Source organism: Aulostomus chinensis, chromosome 18 (genome assembly GCF_037954235.1).
Source record: "Aulostomus chinensis isolate RoL2024-O1b breed Wild chromosome 18, RoL_Achi_v1.0, whole genome shotgun sequence".
Taxonomy (NCBI): Eukaryota; Metazoa; Chordata; class Actinopteri; order Syngnathiformes; family Aulostomidae; genus Aulostomus; species Aulostomus chinensis.
Window position 1 is genome coordinate 11,543,453 of NC_141337.1, and position 27,795 is coordinate 11,571,247.

A 27,795-nucleotide genomic window follows, 5' to 3' on the forward strand; every position below is an offset into this window, starting at 1 on the left:
TTGCACTCTTGCAGTTTTTAGTCGTGCACGTTGTGTTTTAGGTGCACAGTTTGATGAACTCGAGATGGGCAAAGGTGGCTTTGCCTTCATTTGTAATAAAGAGTTTTCATTGTCATAGCGTCTACATTGTAAATAGGAGAGGGTCCTCTGTAACAAACTCGACCTTTTCCTTGTTTAAATAGGACTCCGATCTCATTTCAGTGCACAGACCACAGTTCTGAGCCGATATGTTTATAAGACGTAATTTGTGACCAGAGCGGTCTCCCCTCTCAATGGTGATGTATTTGTTTTGCACATTAAAGTGCACTATTCTCACACAGGAGAAAAAAAAGAAGAAGAAGAGTAGGGGGAGCTTTCGTGTATGTGGAGGTATCAGACCACATTTCGATGGAGTTCTGCATCTACTTCTCAACTGTGAAGTGCCAAGTGAAATGCTAGAACCTTCCTGAGGTCTCCCCCACAGAAAGGAATGTACCCTCGGCTCCAGTATGGTAGTCCCAGAACAATACAGATTCTTTTGGAGCCGTGATTATTCTGCCAGGCTCTACATGCCGTGTAAATGTAGATGTGGTTTATTTTCACTTTAGCCAAAGACACTTCATAAATAAACTGCTGCTTTGTAGCCAAACAAAAGAATGGCACAGCCTCCTAACCTCAGCTAACCTGCCTCATAATCTTCCCTCTGTCCCCATGTGCCTTAACCCCTCTGCCCTACACTCATGACCCCCAACCCCTGCTGTCCTGACCCCTGTCCTCAACAACCAAGCCTTTCATCCACTTCTCCCTACTTAACTAACCCCCTCCACCTAAAAGCACAAGCACATTGTCCACCTCCCGTATCCTGATGTTTTCTTCCTCTCCGTCCAGGATACTTTTTGAGGATGACTCCTCTCCATTGTGCGTTAAAATGCGTCTTGGTGTTGCAGGTCAGCTTTCTTCAGAGGAGAGCCTCATTGCTGCAGGAGGACCTGGACGCCTGTCGCAGCACGAGGTTAGCACCATTGTTTAGATGGGAGAAAATTGAACCAGCGCTTACTGCATGTGGTACTCTGTCCATCTGCACAACAAAAAAAACACATACTGTTACTGGGCATATGGATGATACTGCAGACGAGTAAGACCATCATAAATTGTACTCGTGCTAGATACGTTACGTGATTTGTCACACGTCTTTGGCGATGTCAGCTTCCACTTTTGAGGCCTTTGATTCACATCCCATCCATCAGACTGTAAGAAACATTTAAGTCTTTATGAAAAGCATCTATACATGCTGTGATAAGAGGCCTCCTGATGCCGCCGCCGCCGCTCACATCACAGTAAATAACCACCGTCCTCACAACTGAAAGTGATGTTGAGAAGCTCACAGGAGCCATCAATCAGATAGAAGTTGCTTATATTTGTATCCATGATGGCGTTCTTACAAATAAATAAAGGAAAATCTCACACTGGGATGCTGCTCTTTGTGCAGGTAACACTTGGACAACAACAGTGTGACCGACCGCGGGACACGAAGGATCAGACGTCCAATCAGACGTGAGCATTTATGACTGTTACACGCCTGTCACAGTCATCGTTATGTTTGATGTCGTTTTCCTTTTTTTGGTTAATGCTTGAAGTTAATGCATTAATGCTGTTTGATATCAGTTGTTTCGCACTATTTTTAATAAAAGTTTTTCATCGTTTTCTGTTGTCATGCTTTTTTTTTTCCTACTCTTTCATCTTCCTCATAATTAATCCCTCATTTAGAGGAAGTCATGCCGCTGCTCTTGTTGTTACACGACCGCAACATGCATGTTCACCAAGATTAGCTGGGTAACTTAACACTCAAGTCAAAGACCTTGAATTCCCATCTCTCTCATAACATCGCCTTTCTGCTCAAGCCCCCATTTGAACTGTAAAGGGTAGTTGGGGCTGGGGGGGCTGGGGGTTGAGGGGGGGGAGTAGTTGTGGTTCATTCAGATAAAGAGTGCTGTGAGACGATTGTTTGAACTTGAGGCCAAACACTCCAGTCCTTGGGCCCAGTCTTTCTGCTTCTGCCACCACTTTGTGTTTCAGCAGCAGCTTCGCTCAAGTCCGGCTGAATGATTAGACCCTGGAGTCCACCGAAACGCTGCCTGGTCTCCAAGTCTCCTTCCATGTCTCCCAAGTGCGGAGGTTTATGATGATAATAACAGTTGATGGACCGATGGTTGGATTCATTATGATATCCCATCCTTTCGGTATTTTGTGTAACTATTAGGTAAGGAATGCTTGGGGCTTGAATACTGATTGTTGTAAAAGAATCTTTTCCTGGAAAACAGTAAGGAAGCGTTATTAAATTCCAAAAATCAGATTTGATTTCAAAGAGCGCCTTCACATATTTGCGTTGGAATTGCTTTCCTTTTACACTCATGCGCTTCCACGTGTTGTCCGTGACCTGTTCTGCTGTGTCCAAACGAAACACTATAGCCCTCTGTATTTATATGATGTGCTGATTCTGCTGCCCAAGCAGAGAATGAGAGGAGAGACGAAAGGAGAGCAGACTGTCAGGCCGACATCTGAGAAACAGGAATTTTAGTCTTTGGGCACAAAGCCTCCATAGCGACTGTTGTTTCTGGAAAGAGTGCACATAGTTAGAACTGTTGCAACACAGCTTCCAAGCTGAAGATACACTTTTGCTCAGTTAAGGAAGCATGAATGACATTTTGCTGGTACCTCATGTGTCAGTGATTACCGGCAAGGCCGTCATACCCGGCCGCCTACTGTCAGACCCTCTTCCAGACTACATCCCACTCCTTCACTGATCTCTCTCCTGTGTCTCGTACTCATTAATCATTCAAATAGTTTGAAGAGTAAAGGACAGAGGAAGGTTTTATGTTTCATGCTTCTAGTTTTACTTTAGCAGCAGGAGAAGGTTCCGACTGAATACAGAACAAAGGAGAAAACGCATTGCCTTGAACTCGGGTCAACAGCGTGCAAACTCACCGCAACACCAAGCTTGTTGATGGCGGTCACAACCGCGTAGTCTAGTAAAAGTGACATCCCCTAAGCACTTCTCCAGTCCCGGAGTGCTCCACACAAATGTCAACCCAACCTTATTGGCACACCATCCCATACAAAGTGATCTTGAACCCATGTCCACAATTTACCACAACATCAAAACTGTGTCTTTTCTGTCGCAGTTTGTCATTATGACATCATCAGCTTAATTAATGCAACTGGACAAGCGGGCAAATTCTCTAATGGTTCCCGTGTTAGCTCTTAACTGCCATACGTTCCTGGATCTCACCGTCTCTCCGGTTCACACAGGTTCCCTTGAGCATTACCCTGGTTTTGTACTTTTTAACTCTCTGGTCCCACTGATTTCAACTCGTCTAACTCCAGCTTTGAAAGAAAATACCACACACGGCTCCACCGTAAGAGGAGGTTTTAGCTGCTGGTAAAGTGTCCAGCATTCTCTTTATTTCAGACATGATGGTTGAGTTTCAGTGACTCTGCTGCTACTGTCTATCTAAAGGTTGATACAGACTCTCTAATGAGCCTGTGTTTGGTTCATTTGGCACCCGAAAGAGGCTCCAGCCATAACCTCTCCTTTAATCTGTGTTATTACTCTGGCATATCTTCACTCTAATTGATTGTCTACCACCAAAATAGCCTCCATAATTGTGCTTGTGTAAATACAAGGCATGAATGTCATTTCCACACAGTCGACACGGCCCCATTAAGGATCAAAGCCCTTGCTTCCTCTCAGTTATCTCAACATCAGACAGCAGACTGTTGTGTGACAACAGTTAAGGGCAGTCAGGGAGCTCCCCGAGTCTCATCAGACTTTTATACACTAGCCTGTAGCGCTCCTGGCTGCTGTGTAACGCCTGGTCATGTGTCATTTTCGTGACCTCTGTTTATTGAACCGGAGGTTAAAGTGTTGATTGCAGTTTCACACTTGAAACCGCTGCAGACAAGATTAAGAAAAAAAAAAAGGAAATGTTTTGTGACGCATACTGAATTTTAAATATAGATTATTTTATCTGTCAGATGCGTTTCAGGGGATTGTAACTGCTGCCGCTCATCCATTGCCTCCACGGTGCACCTCAAGAAGCGTTTCAGCAAATCCTGCAAAACTTTACCTTTCTTTTTAAAATGGTCTGGGCAGGATCGCATTGGTTTTGAACGCTGTTAATCGCATCTTTTTTCTTAATTCCTTCAGACAATTATACAACCAGCTAGCGTTTACACTGTAAAAGCTGGTTTTTATTGACACATCAAAGTGACACCGTAGGCTGTTTTGTAGGTACGCGTAGCCACATAACCCATGGCGTAGCCTCAGGTGCAGCTCGCAAGAAGTGGAACTTTCCACATGTTCATTTTGACACAATTTCACTTTCAACGTTTCATTTTGTCAGCAATATTCAAAGTTTTATTTTGCTACTGTTCAATATTTAAACCCAACTAGTCTTTCAGCAGTGTAATTGCAGACTTACAGCACCTCAACAGAGCACAAGTAGGCTAACAATGGCATCGGGTTGGCTGTGAGGTCCGATACACAAATATAAATCATTCTTTACTGAAAACATTTTCATGATGGTCTAAGCTGCATCCCTGAAGCTTGTTATTGCGAACTCCCTGTGGCGGCCATATTGGATTGTAGTTTTGAATCTGGTCTGTCTCCGACATGCCTTGATGGATTTCGTGCACTATGGGGAGCAACTGCCCATGCATAGTTCAGAAATGCAGATGATGTATTGATGTATTTTATTTCTACATGATGCTGAACACGTATGACTCAAAACACCAGCGGTAATCTCTTGAGCTTTATTGATGACGGTTATCCGAGGTCGTGCGATGCCTCTCCTTCGCTCTTTTAGCGAGATTTACACGTGATGTGTGATGAATATGCACTTGTGACGAGGCTCTGGGAATGACTGTACATTTCATTTTGTGATTGACAAAATCATTGCACATGTGTGTTTGGGTGTGTGAGAGCCATGTGTCACTAGAGCTTTTTATAGATCTGTATTCTGAGTCAGACCCTAGGAGGCCTGTATTTGGCTGCTGTACGCTGCGTGCATAAATAAACCTGTTTATCACCAACACTTCTCACACACACACACACACACACACTCAACACGTTTTACGTACAATATTTATTCTGTCTTCCATCGTGTTTTTGCAACTGCGTCTTTGTCTCTCTCCTGGCTTCTATCTTTCTCTCTTTGTTGATATGGTATTTATGGCAGCGATTTTTCCTTTTTCCTACCCTGTCACTCAAACGCAACAAGAGCTATGAGACAGATACGCAGCTGTGTGGTTTGAGAAAGGGTTAGAGGCGAAACAAACTCGAGTGAAAAAGGCACAGCAGGATGTATTTGTGCGATTGTGACATGAATTTGCCGTCAGACTGATAGTGTAGGTTGACCAGACGGACAGAAGTCCATGTAGTCCCAACAGTGTGGGAGGTGTCACTTGCTGTGTGTCTCTGTCTGGGTATCTAGCATCTCTGCGATGTTAATGACCGGGCTAATGTGCAGCTGATGTCTCCATTTGCATCGTCTTGATTTAGCATCCATTCATAACCACGTGTATCATTGCAATGACTTGATGTTTATCGTGGCACTTCTTGAAAAATATTTTTTTCTCAAAAAACCTTGCAGCGAAAATGGGCAGTTTTCTCATTTATTATGACATGAATTTTTTTTTTTTCAAGATTCGTGCAACCAAAGTCATTCACAAAACTAATATTAATGTAAGAGCTGGCAATATTTAAAAACAAAAAATAATAGCGCTTTCAGTCAAATTCGTCTTTAAATTTATTTATTGTGTCCTCTGTCTCTTATATCAACATAGCGAAAGAGGCAGCTAGGACACTGTTTGCTAGCGGCCTCTTTCGCTATGTTGATGTTTCAAGTCCCGGCCTGAGAAGCACAGGATCCACGGGCCAGATTTCCAAAGGTGGCAGAATGTATTCCTTATCTATGCATGATACATTATTATACATTCATCATATTTTAAAGTTCTCACAGCCTCAACGTGCTGCGGGAGTTTGCTTTCTTTCTGTATGTACACTCAAAACACATTTGGCCGCCGTCCACATCAGCAGTCCGTGCAACCGTACCGTGCAGAAGCCCCACTCTTCCAGCCGGGCCTGGACCACGGAAGCGGACCCTACCTGGGTTGCGGTACCGCTGATCCTCTACAGGGTCATGGGGAGCTGGAGCTAATCCCAGCTGACATTGTGCGAGAGGTGTGGTACTTTCTTGACTGGTGCATCGCTGTGGGAAGAAACCGGAGCCCCGAGAGCCACAGGTTTGGAACCTAGAACTGTCTTGCTGTGTCGGTGACGGTGGTACTGTGCTAACCACCGTGCCGCCGCACATAAACAACATATTTTTGTAGACATGTTGCTTCTCTGAATATGGACACGGTCGCTCTGTGAACCGTTTGCCCTCAATGGGAGGGGAACCTTGAAAATCCTAGAATGAGCATTTGGATCCCCTCTAGGGGGCCCTCGGGGAGTGTATGCGGCCCAGGATTTGGAGCTACACCCCTGCTGTTCCCTATCCTCATACTGACACCCCTCTAATGGAGGGACAGGAAGTGATGGAATGAGATCAAATCTGTCATCTGTTGAATGAAAGAGCAAGTTAATCACCTCACCGGTCCGGGAACCCTGTGTTCCGTCAGGGAAGAGGAAGATGGGGTTAAAGCGATGGATTAAGGATGAGTGAGGGACGCCCGGGGTTCAGGTTAAGACTGATTCGTAGAGGGATCGCTGTCCTGTCAGGCATGGCGGAACAGTGGCGTCCGGCCTGTGAAGTGTCTGCATGGCGCGAGAAGCAGAGGAAATGAAAGTCATTACTGTCAGTGTGGAGTGAGCTTCATGGCCCAAACGGGATTAGACAGTGCATCCGACATTGTTTCTATACATTGGTAGACTTAAAAGTCAAGCGCAAAATGGGATTAAAACGAGGGAAAAAACCAATAAATAACCTTCAACAACCCCCCCTCTCTCCTTTTGCTTCTCTTTTATTTCTTCTGCCTTCCTTCGCAGCCAATTCCCTACCTATTTCATGTCTCATTCTTTCCTCATAGTCTTTTCTCTCTTTTTCTCACCTGTCTCCCTATTCCGCTCTCTCTCCCTTTCTCTCTCTCTCTCTCTCTCTCTCTGACGCATTTTTCTTTCCCACTTCCAGCTTTCACACACTCTTCCCCATCATCAAAATGCACAGGTGGGCGCTGACTCCCACTCGCACTTTATATTCTCTGTTTTGCAAAAACCCATCCTTCTGGGGCCAATTGGCGCTTGAAATCCAACTTCATTCCCCTCAAACTGAACCCTTTCAAAAACAAACTCCCCATCACCCGCGCTCTTCTTTTTTTTTTTCTTCTTCATCTTCTTCTTCTTCTCCTCTTCCTCCTTCAAAACAGCCCCATAACAAACTGGCGAATTGTTGCCCTTCCTTAACTTTTAAGGGTATTATGAACCATGTCCAACTTCAAAGCCTGTCTTAACTCCACACTTTAATTATATCTTCTCCAGCTCTCTGCGTGCCATTTGATTCTGCTGACAACAGCACTTCTCTCTTCCATCCTTCTCCTCCCATCCTCTTCTGCCACACTTTGGGTTGCTGTCTCATGTTGTGTGTTGACCCCCCCACCCCACCCCACACACACACACACACACACACCTTCTGAGCCCCTCTCATCAGCTCCTTGCTCCCCTCAGAGGCCATTGTCCCCCTGTTGTCACCTACTTTGAAGAGGTAGCCTCCATTTCCTCTCGGCAGTCGGTTGTTGTCTGGGGTGTGTACACACCAAACAAACTTGAAACAGTAACCCCCTGTCCTACATCGGCTGGCTCCTCTCTCTCTCTTTATCTGCGCTCCCTCTCTTTCTTTCTCGCTGCGAGCTGACTTCCTCCTCATGGCTCTGCTTGATAATTGCCATAAGCTTCCCTCTTGGTTTCGTTTTCCATTGTCCTCCCCCAAATTCTTGGCTCTGGCTTGAGATAAAGGGATGAATACTTCAAAGAGGTCTGCAAAGAGTTTAACCCCAAGCCGAAAAAGGAACGGCACACAATACTGTAATTGAGAGCAGTTACTGATCACAGAGCTGCAGCACCATGAGGACAGCACCGGTAGACACACACACACACACACACACACACACACACACACACACACACACACACTTGAGTGTTTATGACAGCAACTGAGGTGGTTAGTAGCAGTTACGACACACCGAGCCGCTAAGGAGACCTCATCATAGAAAACCTTTTGATAAGAGGTTTTTCATGACATCAGAAGTTTATGTACATGAAAAAGGGAGAAGCACTTCAAGTACTGATTGAGCCTGCATGTGATTTATGCACCTTCTCTATCTATAGTACCCTTTGCAGTCACGCTGACCTGTCCCTGTAATAATATCTCTCCAAACGAGGAGACAGTTACACCCCATAACCTCCAAACCCTCTTTCAAGGGTCTTTTTACAGGGCCAGGAGCCAGGACCCCTGTTCTGTGGTCAGTCTCAGACTTAGGGTCGGCTCCTGAGGGCCAACAGGGAAGATCTAACCTGTAAGGGGACCTCCCGTGAACCACAGAGGGGGTTGACAAGGCCAGGACACGAGAGCCCAACTGGCCCCTGGTACCGGTAGGGGGTCTAGGCCGTGTGCATGGCGAGGGATTTCCACTCTGGCATGTTTACTGTCGGAGGTCAGCCTCAAAGCACGTCCACGCAGGGTCTCTGCTGAGGTGGTGATCCTGGGTCGATATAGATGTGTTGGATGAGTACGGCTGTCTGTCCCTTTATCAGTTTGTAGTCTGAGAGGGAAGTTTCTCTGTGGTCAGGCATCTCTGCTAATCCTAAACAACTATGCAGCAACTGTCCGTGTATTCTTACTCTCTGAAATTGACAGATTGACAGATCCCCTGTCTGTTTATCCGCCAGATGACCTGTGAACTTCACAGAAGACCCAGACAGTACAAAGTACTTTGATTAGATAAGCAACAGATGAATAAGAATTTCTTGAGGCTTTTTTACTTTTGTTCTATTCACTTCCCCTATTGTTTTTTTTAATCAACTTTGGAAATTTCTCAGTCCAATAAGTTCTCCTTTATATCCGCCACAGTGTATTTGTTTTCCCTTTCGTAGCTTTTGACTATTATATATCTTCAGAGTAACTATTTTACCAGCTATCAATTCATTTGAGCAACTCATAATGTTAAGCTAATTGTTTTAATCCACTGCTACTTTTAACTATTTCAGCTAACATCCCTTCACCACATTAGCTAATTAGCTGCTTTAGCTTCTCTGCTCGCTTGCTAGTTTCCACACAAAAAACCTGATTCAGTTTGTCATTTGGGGTTTTTTTGTCGTTTTTTTTTAAGTTCAAGTCATTGTTTTCTTGTTGTTTTTCTTGTATAGATTAGCAGTTCCATCATTTTCCATAGAAACCACACAGTCTAACTGCTCTGTGGAAAATACGTTACCATGCAGGCTGTGAGAGAACAACAGTGGCCTTTCAAAGGAGGAGCAATCCCTTCGTCACTATGGCCTCTACAAGAGAAACATCCTCTTTGATTAACCTTGATGGCAAGTTTAGCATCAAGGGAGAAGGTTTCAAACACACACTCTCTCTCTCTCTCTCTCTCTCTCTCACACACACACACACACACACACACACACACACACACACAAACACCCTCAGTATTTGTACTGTAGTCTCTCTTTCAAGAAAATAGCCGGCCATCTTGGTCAAAGGCTCCCCTGTGGTGAACACTAAAGACCTGTCCAAAATACCACTGATGCTGATCTTCAAACGCGACTAACATCTCCAGTAAGGATGAAGGGAAACGTCCGGAGTGTCCACCGCTGCCCGGTGAATGGATGTATAACTGAACGCCTGTGTGGGGTGACTCAGAGACAGAGAGAGAGAGGTGTGTAATTCCTGTGTAGCTTAAATGACATGTTAACATCCTGTAGGGAACTTGTCCTCAGTGAGCAGATGTTTTGTGTGCATGCATGCGCCTGTACTGCCACTGGTAGGAGCTGTGGAGCGATAACAGCGCTGAGGTTTTACTGCAACATGCTGCTGAGCAGAAATGAAGTCTGTGGATGGTTAAAAGTGACTTTTTCTTTGGAGTGGGCTTTTTAAAAAAAAGAAAAAGAAAAAAAAAGCTATTGTGATTCAGTATGACTCAGCATGAATGTTGCATCAGAAATAGCATAGGTTCGTTATTTTACCTGACTTGTACTCTTGTGACCTAAATATTCGTTTTATATATTTGCATGCATTATTTGTGCATTCACGAGACTCCGATGGGTTAATTTTGAAAACTATGCAGGGGAAGACAGAGAGAGTGAGAGAGAGTGAAAAAAAAAATCCCTGCGTCTTTTAAGTGTATGTAGCAACAGAGGGATTGTGGCGATAATGCTATTGGGGCGGCAGATCAGTTACTTCTGACGCTCCAAAGCCTCGGGGAGTTGGCTCAAGATCGCTTGTCTTTGATAAGGTCCTCACAATGTAGATGCAACTTCATGATCTGGGGGTGGGGGGAGAAAAAAGAGTGGTAAAACAACAAAAATAAAACCTCGCAGCGCAGGAAATAAACCGAACAACCTTTAGGATATTGTTCATCTTGTGTGGTTGTATCTGGGAATGTTTGCTTCTTTTTAATATGTATAAATATATTTCGTGTTAAAGAATGCGTGCTGCAATTGTTTTTATGCATCTTTCGGGACCCGGCAGTCGGCTCCTTACTTTGAAGTGCGCTGCCCCAGCCTCTCGGTTCAGTTGGTGTTGGAGTCGCCTACAGGAGAGACCTACTGCGCGGCATGGCAGCCTGAAACCACTGGGAGGAGAAAAGGAGGAGGGAGGAAAGCGGTATTTTTTTCCTCTCGAGTGCATTTTTCTCTCCGTGAAACCGACTCAAACCTGAACGGACTGTATGTGGACGGACGCGGAGCCGACGACTGTGGAATATAACACGCGCTTTTTCTTTTTCTTTTTCTTTTTTTTTATACGCGCGCGCGCGTGTGTGTGTGTGTGTGTGTGTATGGATAACAATAACAACAACTAAAAACAAGTAAAGGAGTTAAATTTGAGGAACGAACTCGTGGATCGATGGTAAGTTACAAGAGTGTGTTCCTCTTAGAACTGCCCCCCCCCCTTCATTGGAGTTCCCTTTGATGTGCTGTTGACTCGCCTTTGAAGTAATGTTCTAGAAGGAATGAACCGCTTTTTGGGCGTTTTAACTCTTAAAGAGCAGCATCGAGTCGTTTATTTTAACACTTTCGCCATTTTCTTTCCGATTATTATTTTTTTTATTTCATATTTAAAGTTACAACAGGAAATTTTAAAAAAGCCTCTCGTTTGGTGCAATTCCTTCCCCCCCACAAGCTCTGAGACTTCAGTAGACTTAAGATTTTACCGTAAAGTGTCATTAAATATAAGATGAAGAAACTTAAAAACGCGGAGGGGGGGTGTAATACACCCGGTTAAATTGAATATTATTTTATAGTATTTTGAGAAGAATTGGGGTTTGTGAATGGTCACCGGAGCTGCTGTTTTTTTAATCTTTTTTTTTTTTTAATAATGCTCGGCAAGTTTAGACCCTTAAAGTGACAAATGCATGTCAGCCGTTAAAACTATACGACGGAGAAGCTCAAACATGAGTAACGACCCCTGTATGACCACGTAGGAGCGACTGCCAGCATGCGAACTCGCCAGCTTTAACTCCCATCAACTACTTCGGATACATTTTTCGACCTCGACCGGTTTGTCCCGCATCGGGTGTCCTACAGGTACTTGCGGGCTCCCCTCAGTTTAGCATGGATGAAGAAAGACATGTGTTTGCGTTCCTGCAGCGAGCTGACTGCGAGCGTGATTGATCCGGAAGCGTTAATAAAGCCGTGCGTAACGCTTTAGAGGATACATGATTTATTAATGGCACCCACCCCCACTAGTTTCTTTTGCATATGTAGAATTACCTCTTGTAGTGTTTGGTAATGGAAATGAGAATCAGTCCAGGTGTCGCTCAGGTGGTTTTCTGCTCGATAGTGATGTGTAAAAGCACTAATTTGCGTCTTATCCAATAGCGCCTCGGTAGAAATCTGTGTTGAGATGTGAGGAGCTGGTGTTTATGTAATGCTGCTGCAGCGGTTTTTCAGTTTGTGGACTAGCCTGTATTTTCTGTAAAAGTCAGTGAGGTTTCTGAAAAGACTCTTGCTGCTTCTCGCTCCCTTTGAAGTTGGGGCGGATCTGGTTTTGATTAGATCAATACTTTGTGTTTTAGAGAGAAGACGGGCTGCCAGAGAGAAGCTCCCCCGCTGACATAAGAGAGTGAGGAGATTACAGTAGAAGCTCAGAGGAGGCGAACAGCACACAGGCTCTCTCCTTCTGCCTTCAGAGCCATGAGCTGGCCGCTTATGGACCATATTGCCAGTAGTTTCCGAGAAGATGCTCCTCGACCCCCTGTGCCTGGGGAGGAGGGCGAGGCGCCCTGCTACCCTGGCAAACTCATGATGATGAGACCTCTGGAATCCCCTAAATCTGTTCTGCTGGGCTCTCCGGGCTCCTCAGCCAGGAGGAATGAGGATGGTCTTGGGGAGCCTGAGGGGAGTGCCTCCCCGGATTCACCACTCTCCCGGTGGACCAAGTCTTTGCACTCTCTCCTCGGGGACCAGGACGGTGCTCTTCTTTTTAGGACCTTCCTGGAGGGAGAGAAATGTGTTGATACCTTAGACTTTTGGTTCGCCTGCAATGGCTTCAGGCAAATGGACCTCAAGGATACCAAAACGCAGAGAGTCGCCAAAGCCATTTACAAACGCTACATAGAAAACAACAGCATTGTTGCCAAACAGCTGAAGCCAGCAACTAAAACCTTCATTCGGGATAATATCAAGAAGCAGCACATAGACTCGGCAATGTTCGACCAGGCACAGACTGAAATCCAAACCAATATGGAGGAGAACGCCTACCAGATGTTTCTGACCTCTGACATTTACCTCGAGTATGTGAGGACTGGGGGAGAAAACCCAAGTCACGTCAACTCAAACGGGTTGGGCAACCTGAAAGTAGTATGTGGATACCTGCCTACTCTCAATGAAGAAGAGGAGTGGAGTTGTGATTTCAAAGCCAAAGCGCTGGTTGGGCTGGCAGCAAAAACGCAAAGGGCCCCCGTGTCCATGAGGGCAGTGGAGATGATGGAGGGGGGTTACAGGTAAGGCTGCAAGACCTTTCTTTTATAAATCTGTGGTTAGATTTAGAAAAGAATTCATGCTGTACACATCAGAAGCAACAATCCACATTATTGGCACCTTGAAGCATTTTCTTATGCACCCTCCCTCCGTATCACCTCAGGGTTTCTCTTAACTTTCTTAAAACTGTCAGGTCTTTCACTCTCTGGCTCTCTTTGGCACCCTCTCTCCATCTCACCATCTCCAGCAGCAGCAGCAGCAGCAGCCCTCTGCTGGCGCTCGCCTGGATTTCCGGGCCTTTGAAATAGTTCCGCAGAATGAGGGATCGTCTTCCACGGGTAGAGTTCACAGAGCAGGGCTGGCTCTGGCCCCAGCCAGCAAATAATAGATGATGACATTGCTATGCTATGCTTTCTCTTGAACCGCACTGTCCTCAAGCCTTTTTGCAGGGATACACATCTATAGCAGATCTATAGTTGGGATTGTGAAACAGATCTTTTATTATTCTGCTCATTTATCGCAACCTTTCTCATCTGAGAGGGTGAAATCACACTTCAAACCTGTATAACTTCTTCCAGGGGTTTATAGGCCTGTAAAGTTGAATACAGATAATCCGTTGGTGACTGAGTCTTCTCAGATGGTGCCGACACTGGCACACCCTGTGAGTTGCTAATGGGCCTCTAAATCACAAGTCGCACCAGGATCTTAACTTTATAATGACGTGACAGACTGAGCAGACGATACCTGCTCTGGAGAATATGGATTGACAGCTAGTTCGTGAGTGCTGGTAGGGTTGTGGATGGTGGATTGTTCCCATCACTGGCTTTCAAGCTAGTAGAATAGTTCTCTTTTTTTTCTTCTTTTTTCTCCCTTCCCATTGTCACCATACAGATTCAAAACATGTGGAACCCATTTCTCCCTTTTCCACTTCCCTCTCCTCACCTCTTCTCATCTGACTCAGGTTCTCTTTGAAAAGTAAAAAAAAAAAAAAATCCAGAACGGCAGGAGCTACAGTGCAGAATCAACATCTCCCTCCACCGCCACCCCAACTCTCTCACTCTCTTCTTCCCTCTTTTCTTGTTTGCGTCAATTCTCCTCTGATTCCCTCCTTTGCTGCTTTCCCCCGCCTTCTCCACTTTTATCTTTTTCCTTTTGAAAACTCAGGGATGGGGACTAGGAGGCATGCTTTTGGAGCGAAAGTGAGGGGAAAGAGAGCGGAAAGGAAGGACAGAGAGGGAGAGGGGTGGCAGGAGGAGGAGGAGGGGAGTGGTGCACCTCATGAAAGAAAGGGAGGGAGGAGAAAGGATAAATGAGGGGGTGAGAGAGAGGCAGGGAGGGAAGAATGCAAGGCCAGCTGTGTTAAATACCTGACTCTTTGCAAGCCCCCTCTGAAGGTCAGCCTGGAGCTGGGGCCCTACAGCATGCTGGGTCTCTCTCCTCATGGAGACCCCGCTTTTCTCCTCTCCCCATTCTTTCCTTCTCTGACACATTCTCATGCTTCCGCTCTTTACTTTTTTTCTTTTTAACCCACCCTTCCTCCTCCTCCTGTACCATGGCAAGGATGCATGCACAGCGGGAGATGAATGCTGAGGAAAGAGTGAGAGAAATGGAAAGAGAGAAATTGTGGGCTATTTAAGGGGACATAAATGGGACATTAGGAGAAAAACCAAAGTGCAAACTTGGATTTGAGGGGATGAGGTATTTAGGTTCCAAAGTAGCCAGTCAGATTGTTTTTTTACAGGTCTGATTTTTAGTAATAACACCTATACTGTACAGACAGTATACACACTCCCTTTCTGCATCATTAAACCCAGTAAAATACTTGGCTTGCTCCTCAGGAAGTAGCAAGGACATGTCATCCACCTGTTAGAAACTGTCCTGATCTAATATCTGTTGTTGTAACCTCTCCAGATCATACAAGAGAGGAGACTCCGTCAGCACCTGCCACGCTGGCTCTTTTGCCCCCGTTAGCAGCACCAATGACAGCGAGGTGTCCAGCGACGCGTTGACCGATGATGCCATGTCCGTGACTGACAGCAGCGTGTAAGTGAATATGCATGTTTGCGCGAGTGTGACAGTGTAAGTGGTGCATATGTGGAATGTGAAATGAGATGCTGTGGAAAAGTAAAGAAAAGGGCTGTCAGCTCCTCCAGGTGAAGGGAGTGTGAAGCCACTGACACATCACGCTGATGGTCAATGTTGGGTCATCAGTGAGCGTCTGTGTTCCTGGTATTTCCTTTGTGTCCTGCACACTGGCACCAACTTCCCCAGCCAGTAGCACATATTGAGGGATGTCGTTCTCTCATGAGCAAATAATTGCAGAAGACGTGGAACTGAATTAAGGGAGCGAAAAAACTTAAGTCAAGAACCCTCAGGCCGTTTGCAAGTATTTATCAGATATATTAACCATAAGAAGTACCTAAATACATACCAGCGCCTCCTGCTGGAATGGAGTCTTATTTCCTTTCACACAGACTCAGAAGGTTTGAGTGTGTTAACCGTCAGCTAAACTATGGTGTGTTTATTTGCAAGTTTTTTTGGCCCAGACACAGGCAGTCTGAAGCGACACATAAGCTCTTTGGTTCTTTGATGTTGGTTTAGTGTGTTTTTGCCTCTTAGTCAATCTGTTAGAGAAAACAAAGACAATTGAGCCGGCAGGATATAACACTGGTGTCAGTGCCAAGCTCCATCTTTGAACACTGTTTTCTTTTTGTGTACTCGTTGTTCAGTAAAGTCAAAAAGACTTGATACATTTGATGACATTGGCACAGGTTTAACAAAGCAGTGTAGGACTGCAACTAATGATTATCTTCAATATTGACAAATCTGCTGTCATCTGCAGAATCGTGGCGTGGCCAATCACGTACGAACAAAACCACCATGTATTTCAATTTTGATGACCTGAACTTGATCCCTCAGTTATTAAAATTGTGAATCACGTTGTGTCAGAACAAAAGCATTTTGCCACTGTTCACTTGTTACTGGCTCTTATCTCTGTACGTGCCTTCAGGCCTCGTTCCTCTTGGGGATTATTCAGCATATTCACATGTCACTAAAGTGACAAGGCGCTATGAGGTCACTTTATGGTCATTGCTCAAGGCCTGGAGGGCTCAGGTCAGCTGGCTGTGTAACAGACACATCCTGGTAATCATTTGTCTTTAGCTCATGTCATAAGGGAGGTGTAAAAGTTATAACGTGGATGATGTCAGCAAAACGGTAAGGTTAACCATGACAAAGCTAATGATACATTTAAGATGGAGACGCTGATGTTCAGCTCAGCCAGAGGGTTGGGCTACACATGAATATGACTGCTATAAAGAGTCTTTTACAACAGGGAGTCCTGCGCTCCGGCATATCTCTAGACAGCCAACAGCCAAGGCCCATATTGTCCTGTTCTGTTGTACTTTGCTCATTGCAGTGACAAAGCTTGGCACGCACACACACGCACACACTCACACACACTCACACTGGCCTCAAACAGGATATCTGCCACACTTTAGGTCAGTTAAAAGGACACATAAACATTTGAATCCCATTTAGAGATCAAGAAAAGTGTAGAAAGGGGGGGAAACAACAGGGGAGGAGGCAGTTGGGTGGGAAGAGAAAGAGAGTGGCGGAGGGGGAATTTTTGCTTATATCTTATTTATGGATTTGCTTGGACGCTGGGGAATGCAGCTGCGCAGACTTCAAACATTACCTTATCTTACAAACCAGCCTTTTGATGTGCGTAGATCAGAGGCAGAGGCAGCGCTTGCCAAATGAAGATGGGAGGAGGGAGCGAGGGGTGGGGGGGGGGGCAGTTGCTTATGCGCATGACTGTGGCATTTCAAAGCAGAAGTGGAAAAGTGTTCCTCGGTTAGGCTAGGTCACCAGGAAACTGCTGTTTAGCATGGGAGAAAAAGACTGTTTTTATACTGTCAACTGCCACAGTTTGAAGATGGAGCTTGGCTGTTGTTTGATTTCAGATTTTGTTGCCGGTCAGCCGTTCAGTCCCTCAGATAGATTTAACCAGGTTAGCTACACACTTGGGTCCTGTCCTGCAGAAACTCTTTGAATAAGTACGAGGGGTGAATACTAACAGTATCCTCAGCTTAACATGTGTTTGTGGTGTGTGAAGTGTTGAATGGAGTGCCATATCTAGGGCAAACGGAACCTCCTTACACCTCACCCAGGAACGTGTCTCTACTCTGACACACATGCAAGATTAGAAATGCTAACATGATTAAGTGTCTCATTTTGTTCTTATATCAGATTAAGCTTGAAAGAAGAAAAATAAAATTGGAGATGTAATAAATTAGATTTCATCTTGCTTGAAGTCGGTTTTGATCTGCCCACTAACCAGCATCTTCCTGAATGACTGTCTGGTCTTTAAACTTTTTGACTGAGTAATTAACCTTTGTGATGTGTGTGTGTGTGTGTGTGTGTGTGTGTGTGTGTGTGTGTGTGTGTGTGTGTAAACCCTCAGAGATGGCATCCCACCCTACAAACTGGGCTCCAAGAAACAACTACACAGAGAGATGCAGCGTAACATGAGGATGAACAGCCAAGTCTCTCTTCCTGCTTTCCCTGTAAGTACACGCACATGCACATAATTTTTTTTTCGAACCGGGATACCACAGTGTAATTTCCATACCACCCTCTGTTCCGGGTCTCTCTTGGTTCTATGAATAGTACCGCACAAACTGTATTCCACATTCTCAATTCAACAACACCGGCAAAGATCTGAAGAGTAACGTCAAAGACTCAGCCTCCACACACGCGCGTGCACTCACACTCACACACACACACATCCAAACATGAGCCCCCTTGCTACCTTTGGTGTCACCTACACCCCCATTAGGGTTCCTTGAAGTCTGCGGGAGACGGGGAGGTCTCTAAGCTGTTTATCGCCACGGCGCTCAGAACACACCAGGGTTTTTCTTCCCTAACCAGTGATGTAAATATGGAGAATAGGGAGAGATGAGGAAGATCTCTGCTGCTTTATCCCGAGGGCTCTGAAATCAGCCTGGTTCCCCCAACAAAAACACAAAGATACTCAGACACATTCACATGCACATGCACGCACACGCAGCGCTTTGATCCAAGGATGAATGGAGCATACGCACAGGAAAGTGACAACTTCCAACAGAGCTGGCCCCCTTTTTTCCACCACCAAAAAAAAAAGAAAGAAAGAAAGAGGGGGATCTAAGGGAAGAGTTTGAGCATGTCATGTGAGCTTTCTGTGGGTCAAAGGGGACTTTTTAGCTTAAGGCTTAATAGAAGCTAACTTCAGGTTTTGCGAAGGACAGAAGTTCCAAAATAGAGGAAAGTGTTCAAACAGACTTTCGTTGTTGTTTTTTTTTAATAAAAAAAGAACAAGTGTAAGCCTCTTTTTTCCTCATCATGACATGCATCAACTGTTTGTGTGGAAAAGATCCACAGATCGGTTCTCGCCACTCTTCTCTCACTGTCCCCCTTTGCTTTATTTTCACTTTTGTTTTTGTTTCCCATCTGATTTTTTGGCGATGGCTGCCATTCCCATGGTGCACCACCCTCAGGCTCCATCAGAACGCCTTTTTCTCGCTCTATTCTCGCCTTCATCCTTACTACAAAGGGATGGGAGAAACAACAAAAAGAAAGAAAAATCAAGAAAGCCTCACTGCAAAAACGCGAATAATTTAAGACGAGGGTGCACACATGTCCTCATGCTATCGCAATACTGTACCACAAATATGCTGAATGCATGGAGAGAGAGATGTGCTAAGTACCTCAACCTTTCTGAGCTTCCATCCTTTATGCGGCATCTTTTCTTTTATCTCCACCTTTTCTTTTTGTTTTTCTCTCCCTTCCTGTACACTTTTCTGGATCTGAGCTTCGACTCTTCTTAATTCCCTCATCCTTTCCTCCCTGTAGTTCTCTTCCACCCCCTGTCTAAACGTGACTTTTTTTCCTAGATGTAAAGTCACTGCTTCTCATCTATCTATCACCCCCCCCCCTCACACACACACACACACACACACACACACACACACACACACACACACACACACCCCCCCCACTGGGTGTTTAATATTTGTTGAGGAAGCCTTTGATGTGAGCCGACTTAAAAAGAGGCCTGCTGATGATGACAGAGAGAACCAGCCGAGGCCTCACCCAGCATGACCATACCCCAGGCCAGCCACCCCTTGAAATAACCCCTTAGCCTTGGGTGCCTATGAGCAAGCCCCGATTAGTGCTGCCAAAGATGGAGAAGGCACCGTGTCATAAATGTAGATGTATCAGCCGAGACGGGTCCGAAGCCTTGTCGAATGTGCGTCAGTGAAGCTTGTTGATGATCCGATAGTTAATGTGTCTCCTTCTTCCCAAAGCGCACCCGCTGTCCTCCCAAAGATGTGGTCCCAATGGAGCCGGCAGAATTTGCGGCCCAGCTCATCTCCCGCCTGGAGAGCCTGAAGAGAGAGCAGGATACCATCAGCTCTCTGGAGGAGAGGCTTCAGCAGATTCAAGAGGTTTGTGTGAGATTCTTTTTTATAGGTTTAGTTTAAGTTATTTTCTTAAATAGATAATGTTCTATGCCATCTTGTTTTAACAAGGAGGAGGAAAGAGAGGATATAGAGATCATGGGAAGCGCTCCTCAGCTTTCTCCCCACCCGTTGACCCTCCTCCCTGGCTCCTCTGATGAGGACCCTCAGGCCATCTTGGATGATCACCTCTCTCGTGTCCTAAAGACCCCTGGCTGCCAGTCCCCTACTGTCATCTGGCACTCGCCTCGTTCCAGCTCACCAGAGCACAAACCCTTCACTCGGCCAGGATTCGGAATGAAGGCCATGGTGAGGACTGGGCCTTCTAGTTCCATTTCCAGTCCCGACCAAGGAGCCTTTACTCTTGCGTCAGGCCCCAGCAGGTCCCTTGTGAACAGGCAGAGCACAAAACACATCCATCACCACTACATCCACCATCATGCCAGCCCCAAGTCTAAGGAGCAGATTGAAAGGGAGGCAGCGTTCAGGGTACATGGCTTGTGCTCCAGCAATGGTGAATGCCAGCCCTGCCAGCCTTACCAGCGCAGCCGTAGCCTGGGCAGAGAGATGTGTGGAGCCACTTCAACAGACACCAGCATGGGGTCAGTTCCTGGAAGGGTCCTCCAAATATTCCCATGTTGGCAACTTGATTATAATAATATAACAGTGGTTGTTACTCTTCCTCCCAGGCGTTCCAGCTCTCTGTCCAGGCGTGTGTGTCGTTCAGGGGCTGAAGATGGTGTAGCGGAGAGGTGTATGGAGGATTGTGGGCCCTTAGAGCTGCCTACCGACACAACGGATCCTGCCCAGAATGTCTTACAGTGGATACTGGAAAGTAAACGACAGGGCAGGCATAAGTCTCACAGGTGAGCTTGGGCTGTAGTCTGACTTTTCAAACACAAGAACTCTGGCTGGTCATATTTTCTCATCTTGCATGACGTGACTGCCTGTAGTCTGATCGCCTTTCTCTCTTGCAGTACCCAAAGCATCAAAAAATCTTTTGGAGGGTCCTCGACTCAGACACACACATGGGGCGGTGGTGGAAGCTGTGGCCACCTGCGTGGCCACCAGCCAGCTCAGCCATTCATCCAAGACCCTGCTATGCCTCCCCTGCCCCCTCCCAACACTCTGGCCCAGCTGGAGGAGGCCTGCCGCAGACTGGAAGAGGTCTCCACCAAGACCACCAAGCAAAGGTACACAGAAACTAGAAGCACTTCTCCTCAGACTACTTTCTTCCTTCGTGCCAGATATCACTGTGTATCACTAATAAAATTAACAAAGTTCTCTCCATAACTCTCTGCAGACATTCAGTGTCCAGTCTCCAGCGAGAGAAGAACCACCTTGTGCCTGTTCAGAGTGGGAGTTCCGTCCCTCTGACTCCCATCCCCACAGGCCTCCCCATAACCGGCGCCAGCGTCCGATCAGAAGAGTACGATGCCTCTAGCGTCCTGCCCTCCCTCTCCTCTCCTCCTCTCTGCTCCTCTTCTTCCTCCTCTCAGCCTTGCAGTGTACTTCTACCCTTTTAACTCTTCCTACTTGTCACCTGCACTCAAAATGTAGGCAGACAGACGAGTAGTCATGTGCAGAACCTACATAGCATACATGTGCATATACACCTACATACATTTTACTCAAAAGAGAAGGTGACCCCCTTTGCAAAGCTTATTTTAAGCTTTGTACACAGAGGCCTGGCTCAGCCTCTGTGTTTGCATGAATCTTGTGTATTTTTGCTGTGTGGGGGGAATGTGTAGTCAGTGCACCACCTGACTGAGACATCCCTTTCATATATATGTATCATTTTTATTGGCTGTCCTTCAGTGAGCTGGCAGTTGGCTGGGGCGAGCAGAGCTTAGCAAAGCGAGAGAGCTCCTCTGAAGTGGGCCTACAAAGCCTTGGACATAGCTGAAGGGGAATTGATAATACTGTACCCCTTCTCCATGCACACACAAGCACACACTTACTGGTGGCACTGGGTCACACACTCTCTCTGTAGTGTTATTCTTTAGCCAGTTACTGTATTTCTAGTCCAGTGCTGTCTTCTGTATCTGCATGATTTCTCTTTATCATACGTATTATTAGCTTGTCCACTCATTCTTCTCCCTGTGTTTCCTGACAGGACAGAGTGTAAGAAGGCTATAGTAAGCGGCGGGGAGACGGTGGTGACGTATTTCTTTTGTGGAGAGGAGATCCCCTACCGGAGGACCATGAAGAGCCATAGTCTCACCCTGGGCCACTTTAAGGAGCAGCTACGCAAGAAGGGCAACTACAGGTGAGCAGAGGAATCAAACGGTAATCTCACCTACGGTGACACCGTACACAGAAGCAGGAACTACAAACATCAGCTAGCTTAGTTGCCGTAGGCTACAATGCAGATATTTATATCTTTTAATTCTAGTTCGCCCGTGACCTCAGAGCTCAAGTATTGTTTTCTCCACAATTATTTTTTGCTTTTGAGGAGTGTTGTTGTCAGTGTTTTTATGTGTGTTTGTTTGGGGGGGCAATGAAAAGGAAGGGGGGTTGGTGTGAGGGTTAGTGGGAGAGTTTGAACTGCAGCGATTTGGGTCCCATCTGGTATTGATTTCCATGCTAAGGCACACTTAATACACATGGCTTTGAAGCCCCGGCCCCTTTCATTTCAACCAACAAAGACTCACACAAATGGCCAGCATGCAAATTCTTCACTGATGCTATCAGGGTGCTTTTTTTTCCTCTCCCTCTACATTGATGTTTGTACATTTGTGCACACATTGAGCGGACATTGTATACACACGTTTTAATCATTTTATGGATATTTTTTTGAAAGACAGGTTGTTAAATGCCAGATCCTCTTGTTTGCCATACTAAGAGCTATGACTGAGGCTGCAGAGCTTGGATGTGTTTGCGGAGAGATTTTCGTTTGATTGCCTCTTTCCAGTGGGCATTAAAGGCAAAAGATCAAACATTCACGGTTGAGGCTGCCATGGTCTCAAGGATGAGCATGAGTCAAGAATTGTGTTAGCGGCTATCACATGATTTCTCGAGAAAAGTCAAGGAACCTATTCGTCTATTCTTCCTATCCAGATGTGCAGTGTTTTTGGATCAACAGCTACGATGAGCATTCTGTGTGTTCACCCCCCACCACCCAATAACCCCCCCCCTACACACACACACACCACCCCATCACTCCCCACACCCCCACTGCCCCTGCTTCTCCTCTCTCTCTCTCTCTCTCTCTCTGTCTCTCTCTCTGGCTCACTATCTCAGTTCCTGTGTCATACCATCCACATTTTTTGGAAGGAGAGCTGCGCGGCTCTTTAATAGCAGCCAGAGAATGTGTGGAGTTGGGTCATTTCAACATGGCAGCAGTTCAACAAAGAACAGTACTGCCGGGCCCTGCCAGACGATATTGGTGCCAGATGTCAGTGCAAACGGAGAAAGAAGGGGGGAACTTGGAGGGGGGGGGGGGATCTAGCCACATAAAACATGTTCCAGTGGAAATTCAGACTCTCTCTGACTGTCTCCTCAGCAGAAAAGATCAGGGTTCTTTGAAGATTTTTTTGAAAGCGTAGAACAGTTTTTTTCTTCTTCCTGCTGCAGATAGAAGACAATTATCAGGCGTGTCTTGTGCTCTTTCTGGCTTATTTATGTTCTTATTTACTCTCTTTATTTCCCTCTGAGAGACCTCCTATTAGTGATGCGCGCATCTCCTGACAGAAGCCGCATGTTCACATAAATCATCCACCCGCCACCCACACGATCAAATTATTTTCTCCGATTTTGAACCCGCCCACATTTGCATGGACATTTCACTTCCACTGTTTTCACACAGCCACAGTTAAGAGTCGAGATTCCTGAAGAAAAAAAAATCGAAGCTGTCAGTGAACCGCAGCTCTTCACTGTGGAATACATGTGGATTATATCTATGAGATCGGAATGTATTTCATATTCTCCACCCACAACCCATCTGATATTATTCAGAAGGTTCATTTTTAGGACCCGACCCCCAGATTAACCACATGGCCCTGGGACGCTCCATTTTGTTGAGGCTCTACCTGCTTTCTATTAATGACCACCCTGGTGCTGATAGGAATATCCGACTCACAGGCAAAGACTATAGTTGAGTTTTATACTGCATGTTTGTCAGCCTCCACTCGTTAAAAACAAACACACACATTCCAGTCCCCCCACACATGGAGCAAATCGAGGCATTTTTCCATTACATAGTTAATGAGTGAATTCTGAGACCCCCTTTACTAACTCACCCCTGCTGCTTTCTCTTCCTCTAAGGGAGGATGGAGGATTGGGGGGGTGGGGTTGCATCATTAATGGCCCAGTGAAGTCATGGCTGACGAGAAGCCCCTCCTTTTTTCTTTTTTTCCCCCCTCCAACAAACACATGCGCTCAGAAAGTTTGCAGTCGGCTGCCCTTCCTCAGCAAGAGCTTGTGCTATCAACAGGGGCAAGGAAGGACACCGTGTACTCGCTGTTTCTCCTCCTCCTGCACTTTGTCTCCGTCCTTTTCTCTTTGTCCCTGAAATAATGAAAGCAGGACGAGGAGCAATTGAAAGCTTGTGCTTCTCACGTGTGCACAAGCAGTCGTGTGTAGGAGTGGGTGGGGAGGGGGGTAATGACAGGCAGACTTGCAGGCACCCAAAATTTCAGGCTTTGTCAAAGGACCCCTTCATTTACACGATGGCCTAATTAGCCCGTTAGTTGGGGCAAAACTCACAACAGCGTAATGGAGAAAAGTAAAAGAGAGAAGGAGGGGAGGGAAGAAGGGATGAAAAGAGCCAGCCTCTTAGGTTCCACCCCTGAGTCTAGAGACTCAGCAGGCCCAGTTTGGTGTTTGACCTTCACAGGTTCTTTTAGAAGAGAACTTCTCCTGCAGCTTGAATCAGAGTATTAACTTCCTCTTGTCTCTCTGTTGAAGGTACTATTTCAAGAAGGCCAGTGATGAGTTCGAGTGCGGCGCAGTGTTCGAGGAGGTGTCAGATGACGGCTCCTTGTTGCCCACCTACGAAGGCAAGATCCTGGGCAAGGTGGAGAGGATGGAGTGAGACCTCCCGGGGATGTGGATTACACCCCCCAGACAGGCACTTCACACCTCCAAGGATGTACTCCTTCATATTCACACACACACACACACATAAACACATAAACGAAGCACAACTGCTGCGTCTTAAGCTAAGACTTTTGGACTGGATTTGAATGTTGAAGTTTTGAGCAGATGGACTGAATGAAAAGAAGAGGAGGAAGAAGAGGATGAGGAGGACCAGCTCTGGATAATGTTGGACTGTCTTGAAGTAAAGTAGTGACTGAAACAACTCCAGAGGAGAAAACTCTTGAGACTCTAGGTGAATGACCACTCGACAGAGAAGCGAGGCGGTGGGTTCAACATGTCAGACTGACCCCGCCCACGAGCCCTCGCTAGCACTCTGCTACTATCCATATGCAGATATACATGTACATGACATTGTAGTGTGATGCTTGTATTGTAGTGTAAAGTTTTCTATTGCTATTTATTGGAAATATCCCTGCCCCGACCTCTTTTACTCTTCATGGACAAGCTGCTTGGTAAACTACACAAATATTTTCACAAGTGTGATTCTGAGCATCAAGCAAAGGAAATGTGTTCATTCATTGTTGGCCCACCATACAGAACTTCAGAAATACCTCTTCAATAACCCCCCCCACCCCACCCCACCCTCACACAAACAGACACACGCTCCTGTTCCTGGGGATTTGGTGGGACATCTCTGATCTCTTGGCTAGAGACGTAACTGCTGAAGCTTTGACAATGGCTCTCTATCACTTAACGTTCAATAATATATTTACTACTGCAGTGCTATTTGTGGCTGTGTCCCCATCTGCTCTGAAGGGCCCTGAGTGTACTATGGAAGAAAAAAGGAAGAAAAAAACGCTATCAATGTTTAATTCCCTTCTCTGGGACTCTGCCCAGCTAGCCTTGATCCGTCTTGTTTTAGTGCCTTTTGTTTCGGTGGCGCAGGCATTGCACAAATCGCCTACGTATTTCCTAAGAGGTCCTGAACGGGTCCTCCAGTCCCCAAACTGTTTACATCCATATGAATATTTACCAACAAAAGCTCTATAATGAGCTCCCCGATGTGCTTAACCTATATGTGTGACTGAGTCGCTTGAGTGTACTGCAATCCTGCACTATGAGCTGCAGGTGATGACGATGATGATGATGATGATGATGGTGGTGGTGGTGGTGGTGGTATACACTATATCCATAGTGTTGTAATTGAGTACAGTAGCTACATGGATTCTTGCCGTGTTTTACCCCGTTTTAAGGGTCCTATTACTCCCTTGGTTTTCACAAGGGGCCGTTATGTTGAAAAGATATTTTTATGCAGTTTAGTATCCGTTTCATCATGTTTATGTTTTATAATATTTTTCATGGCTTCCTCGGTTCCACTCGTAAACTGTAAATTATGCGTTCTATAGTTGAAAAGATGCCTCGGTACTTTAATTATTGAAATTATGAAGAGATGTAGCCTTTATTAAAATGTTCTATTTTTCAAATTATCAAATGGCTTCCTATGGTTTTTGTCTTGTTTTGTGTCATGGGGAGTTGAATGGATTTTCCTGGCTGTAATTGGGGAGTTACGTGTGTGTGTGTGTGTGTGTGTGTGTGTGTGTGAGTGAGTGTGAGAAGCAAACTTGACTGCATACACCCCTGCTGAGAGGAGTACAACTCCTTGGATCCAGTGAGAAATCTCCACCTGATTTGCATCCATTATCAGCTCTTAATTTACTCCCTGTTGGAAATTAAAACATGCAGCATTAATTTGGCCACCAGAGCCTCTGTGCATTTAAGTGCAGGAGTGTGTGTGTGTGTGTGTGTGTGTGTATGTGTGCATAAGTGTGTGATAATGAGACATTTGGCAAAAACGTACCATAAGTATGTTTCACCCAGCTATTTACATGGCAGCGCTCTCGGCCTCCTGTGGCACTTTATGAACTGTGAGTGTAAAACGTCTTGTGCTCCAACCCAATTAGTGCTGGAATAGAGGAAAACCTGCAGGTAGAGACTGTAGGTTGGAGTCTCCGGACGCACACTTCCCGTCTGTGACTCACAAGTAGATAATTAAATGTTTGTAATAGGTTTATGTAATTTCTTACGACAGATGAACATTTGAAGCAAAAGCTGCTCAGACAAAGACTAAACTGTAGTTTTTAGGATTTATTTTTAGCTGAGTCAAATCAAATACTTCATCTCTGGGTTCCAGTGATCTACTTGATGTCCCAGTTTTGTCCCAGCACCGTACCATTCTGTCAATCAATACATTGTTACTTTGGTTTTTAAGAATTACTGTTTTTGTATCTTTGCTTCCAATTTCGTTCAAAATAGACAATAATAAAACATTAATAAAAAAGACGATTCCTCAATATACCCAAGAGTGTTCTTGTGTGATGTCATGTGATCCGTATATTGGTTGGTTTCTACACAAGAAATCTCAAAAAATAACTTTGAACGACTGGTAATATTACAAGTAAGATGTGATCTGGAAGCAATTGTACATCCCAGATCTTGAAAACCCTTTCTAAGTCACTGGAAGGATGTAATTATTACTTTTCCATCAACTTTTTCCACATTTACCAAAAGTACAGCAGTTGAATTAGTACTACAATACAGTATCATGTAGGACTACATACTATACACTATACACAGTATCAGGATAGTTTACGAGAGCTTTACAGAGAAAACTAGTGTTTTCATAAAAAGCCCAGCTCGGAGTGCATTCTAGACTCGCTCCATGTGCACTTGAAATATTTTTGACCAACAGGTTCTTGTTTCGTTTTGTTTTTTTAAAATGTCAACCCTTTGTTTTCCCTCAATGGAGTTGAGACGCACATTTGTGTAAGAAAACAGGAGAAAACTATGATCAGAGTGCGTGCGAGGCGGCCTCTCATAATTAATTTAAACACCTAAGTGCTTCTGGCTTCACAGACACGCTCCCTGGTATCTTCACACAACTTTGCACGCGCGGCTCCTCTCCGCCACCCTCCCTCCTTTTAAGTCACATTGGCTAAGAGTGTTGCTTATGCTGCCTTTCATATTGAAAGGGCATCATGATATTGTTAAAATACCATTTTCAGGCCTTTTATCAGCAAAGGT

The 27,795-nt window shown here is 45.5% G+C and overlaps 2 protein-coding genes and 1 long non-coding RNA gene across 16 annotated transcripts in view; 2 read left to right on the top strand and 1 right to left on the bottom strand.

Annotated features, from left to right (window-relative positions):
- Positions 1-12,347, top strand: part of cep112 (centrosomal protein 112) — a 109,787-nt gene extending 97,440 nt beyond the window's left edge. For 8 of the 11 annotated variants that reach the window (XM_086184107.1, XM_086184108.1, XM_086184110.1 and 5 more), the window contains 2 exons: positions 927-991; positions 1,469-1,766. In XM_086184107.1, coding sequence (XP_086040233.1) covers positions 927-991; positions 1,469-1,472 — 69 coding nt within the window. In that variant the 3' untranslated portion in view covers positions 1,473-1,766. Of the gene's footprint in view, positions 1-926; positions 992-1,468; positions 1,768-12,270 lie in introns of those variants that run through there. The other 3 variants (XR_015109948.1, XM_086184109.1, XM_086184101.1) reach the window with 3 other exon arrangements.
- On the bottom strand, positions 752-8,143 carry LOC147245147 (uncharacterized). The gene is made up of 4 exons (XR_015109950.1): positions 7,731-8,143; positions 6,629-6,796; positions 1,155-1,227; positions 752-1,057 (listed from the first exon to the last, which is right to left on the bottom strand). It is a non-coding gene; the product is annotated as an uncharacterized LOC147245147 (long non-coding RNA).
- axin2 (axin 2 (conductin, axil)) lies at positions 1,467-26,952 on the top strand. 4 transcript variants are annotated; one of them, XM_086184113.1, is made up of 11 exons: positions 1,467-1,533; positions 12,271-13,197; positions 15,086-15,217; positions 17,640-17,742; positions 19,522-19,662; positions 19,747-20,276; positions 20,364-20,540; positions 20,652-20,867; positions 20,978-21,103; positions 21,791-21,943; positions 24,583-26,952. In XM_086184113.1, the coding sequence occupies exons 2-11, from the start codon at positions 12,389-12,391 to the stop codon at positions 24,707-24,709; spliced, it is 2,514 nt and encodes an 837-aa protein (XP_086040239.1). In that variant the 5' UTR covers positions 1,467-1,533; positions 12,271-12,388; the 3' UTR covers positions 24,710-26,952. The 4 variants fall into 4 exon arrangements, 3 of the variants coding, with proteins under 3 accessions (XP_086040239.1, XP_086040241.1, XP_086040238.1); XR_015109949.1 differs by lacking the exon at positions 1,467-1,533 and adding an exon at positions 10,538-11,102 and having other exon boundaries at positions 20,978-21,182; positions 21,796-21,943; positions 24,583-24,722; XM_086184112.1 differs by lacking the exon at positions 1,467-1,533 and adding an exon at positions 10,541-11,102.
- Positions 26,953-27,795: the final 843 nt, after the last annotated feature.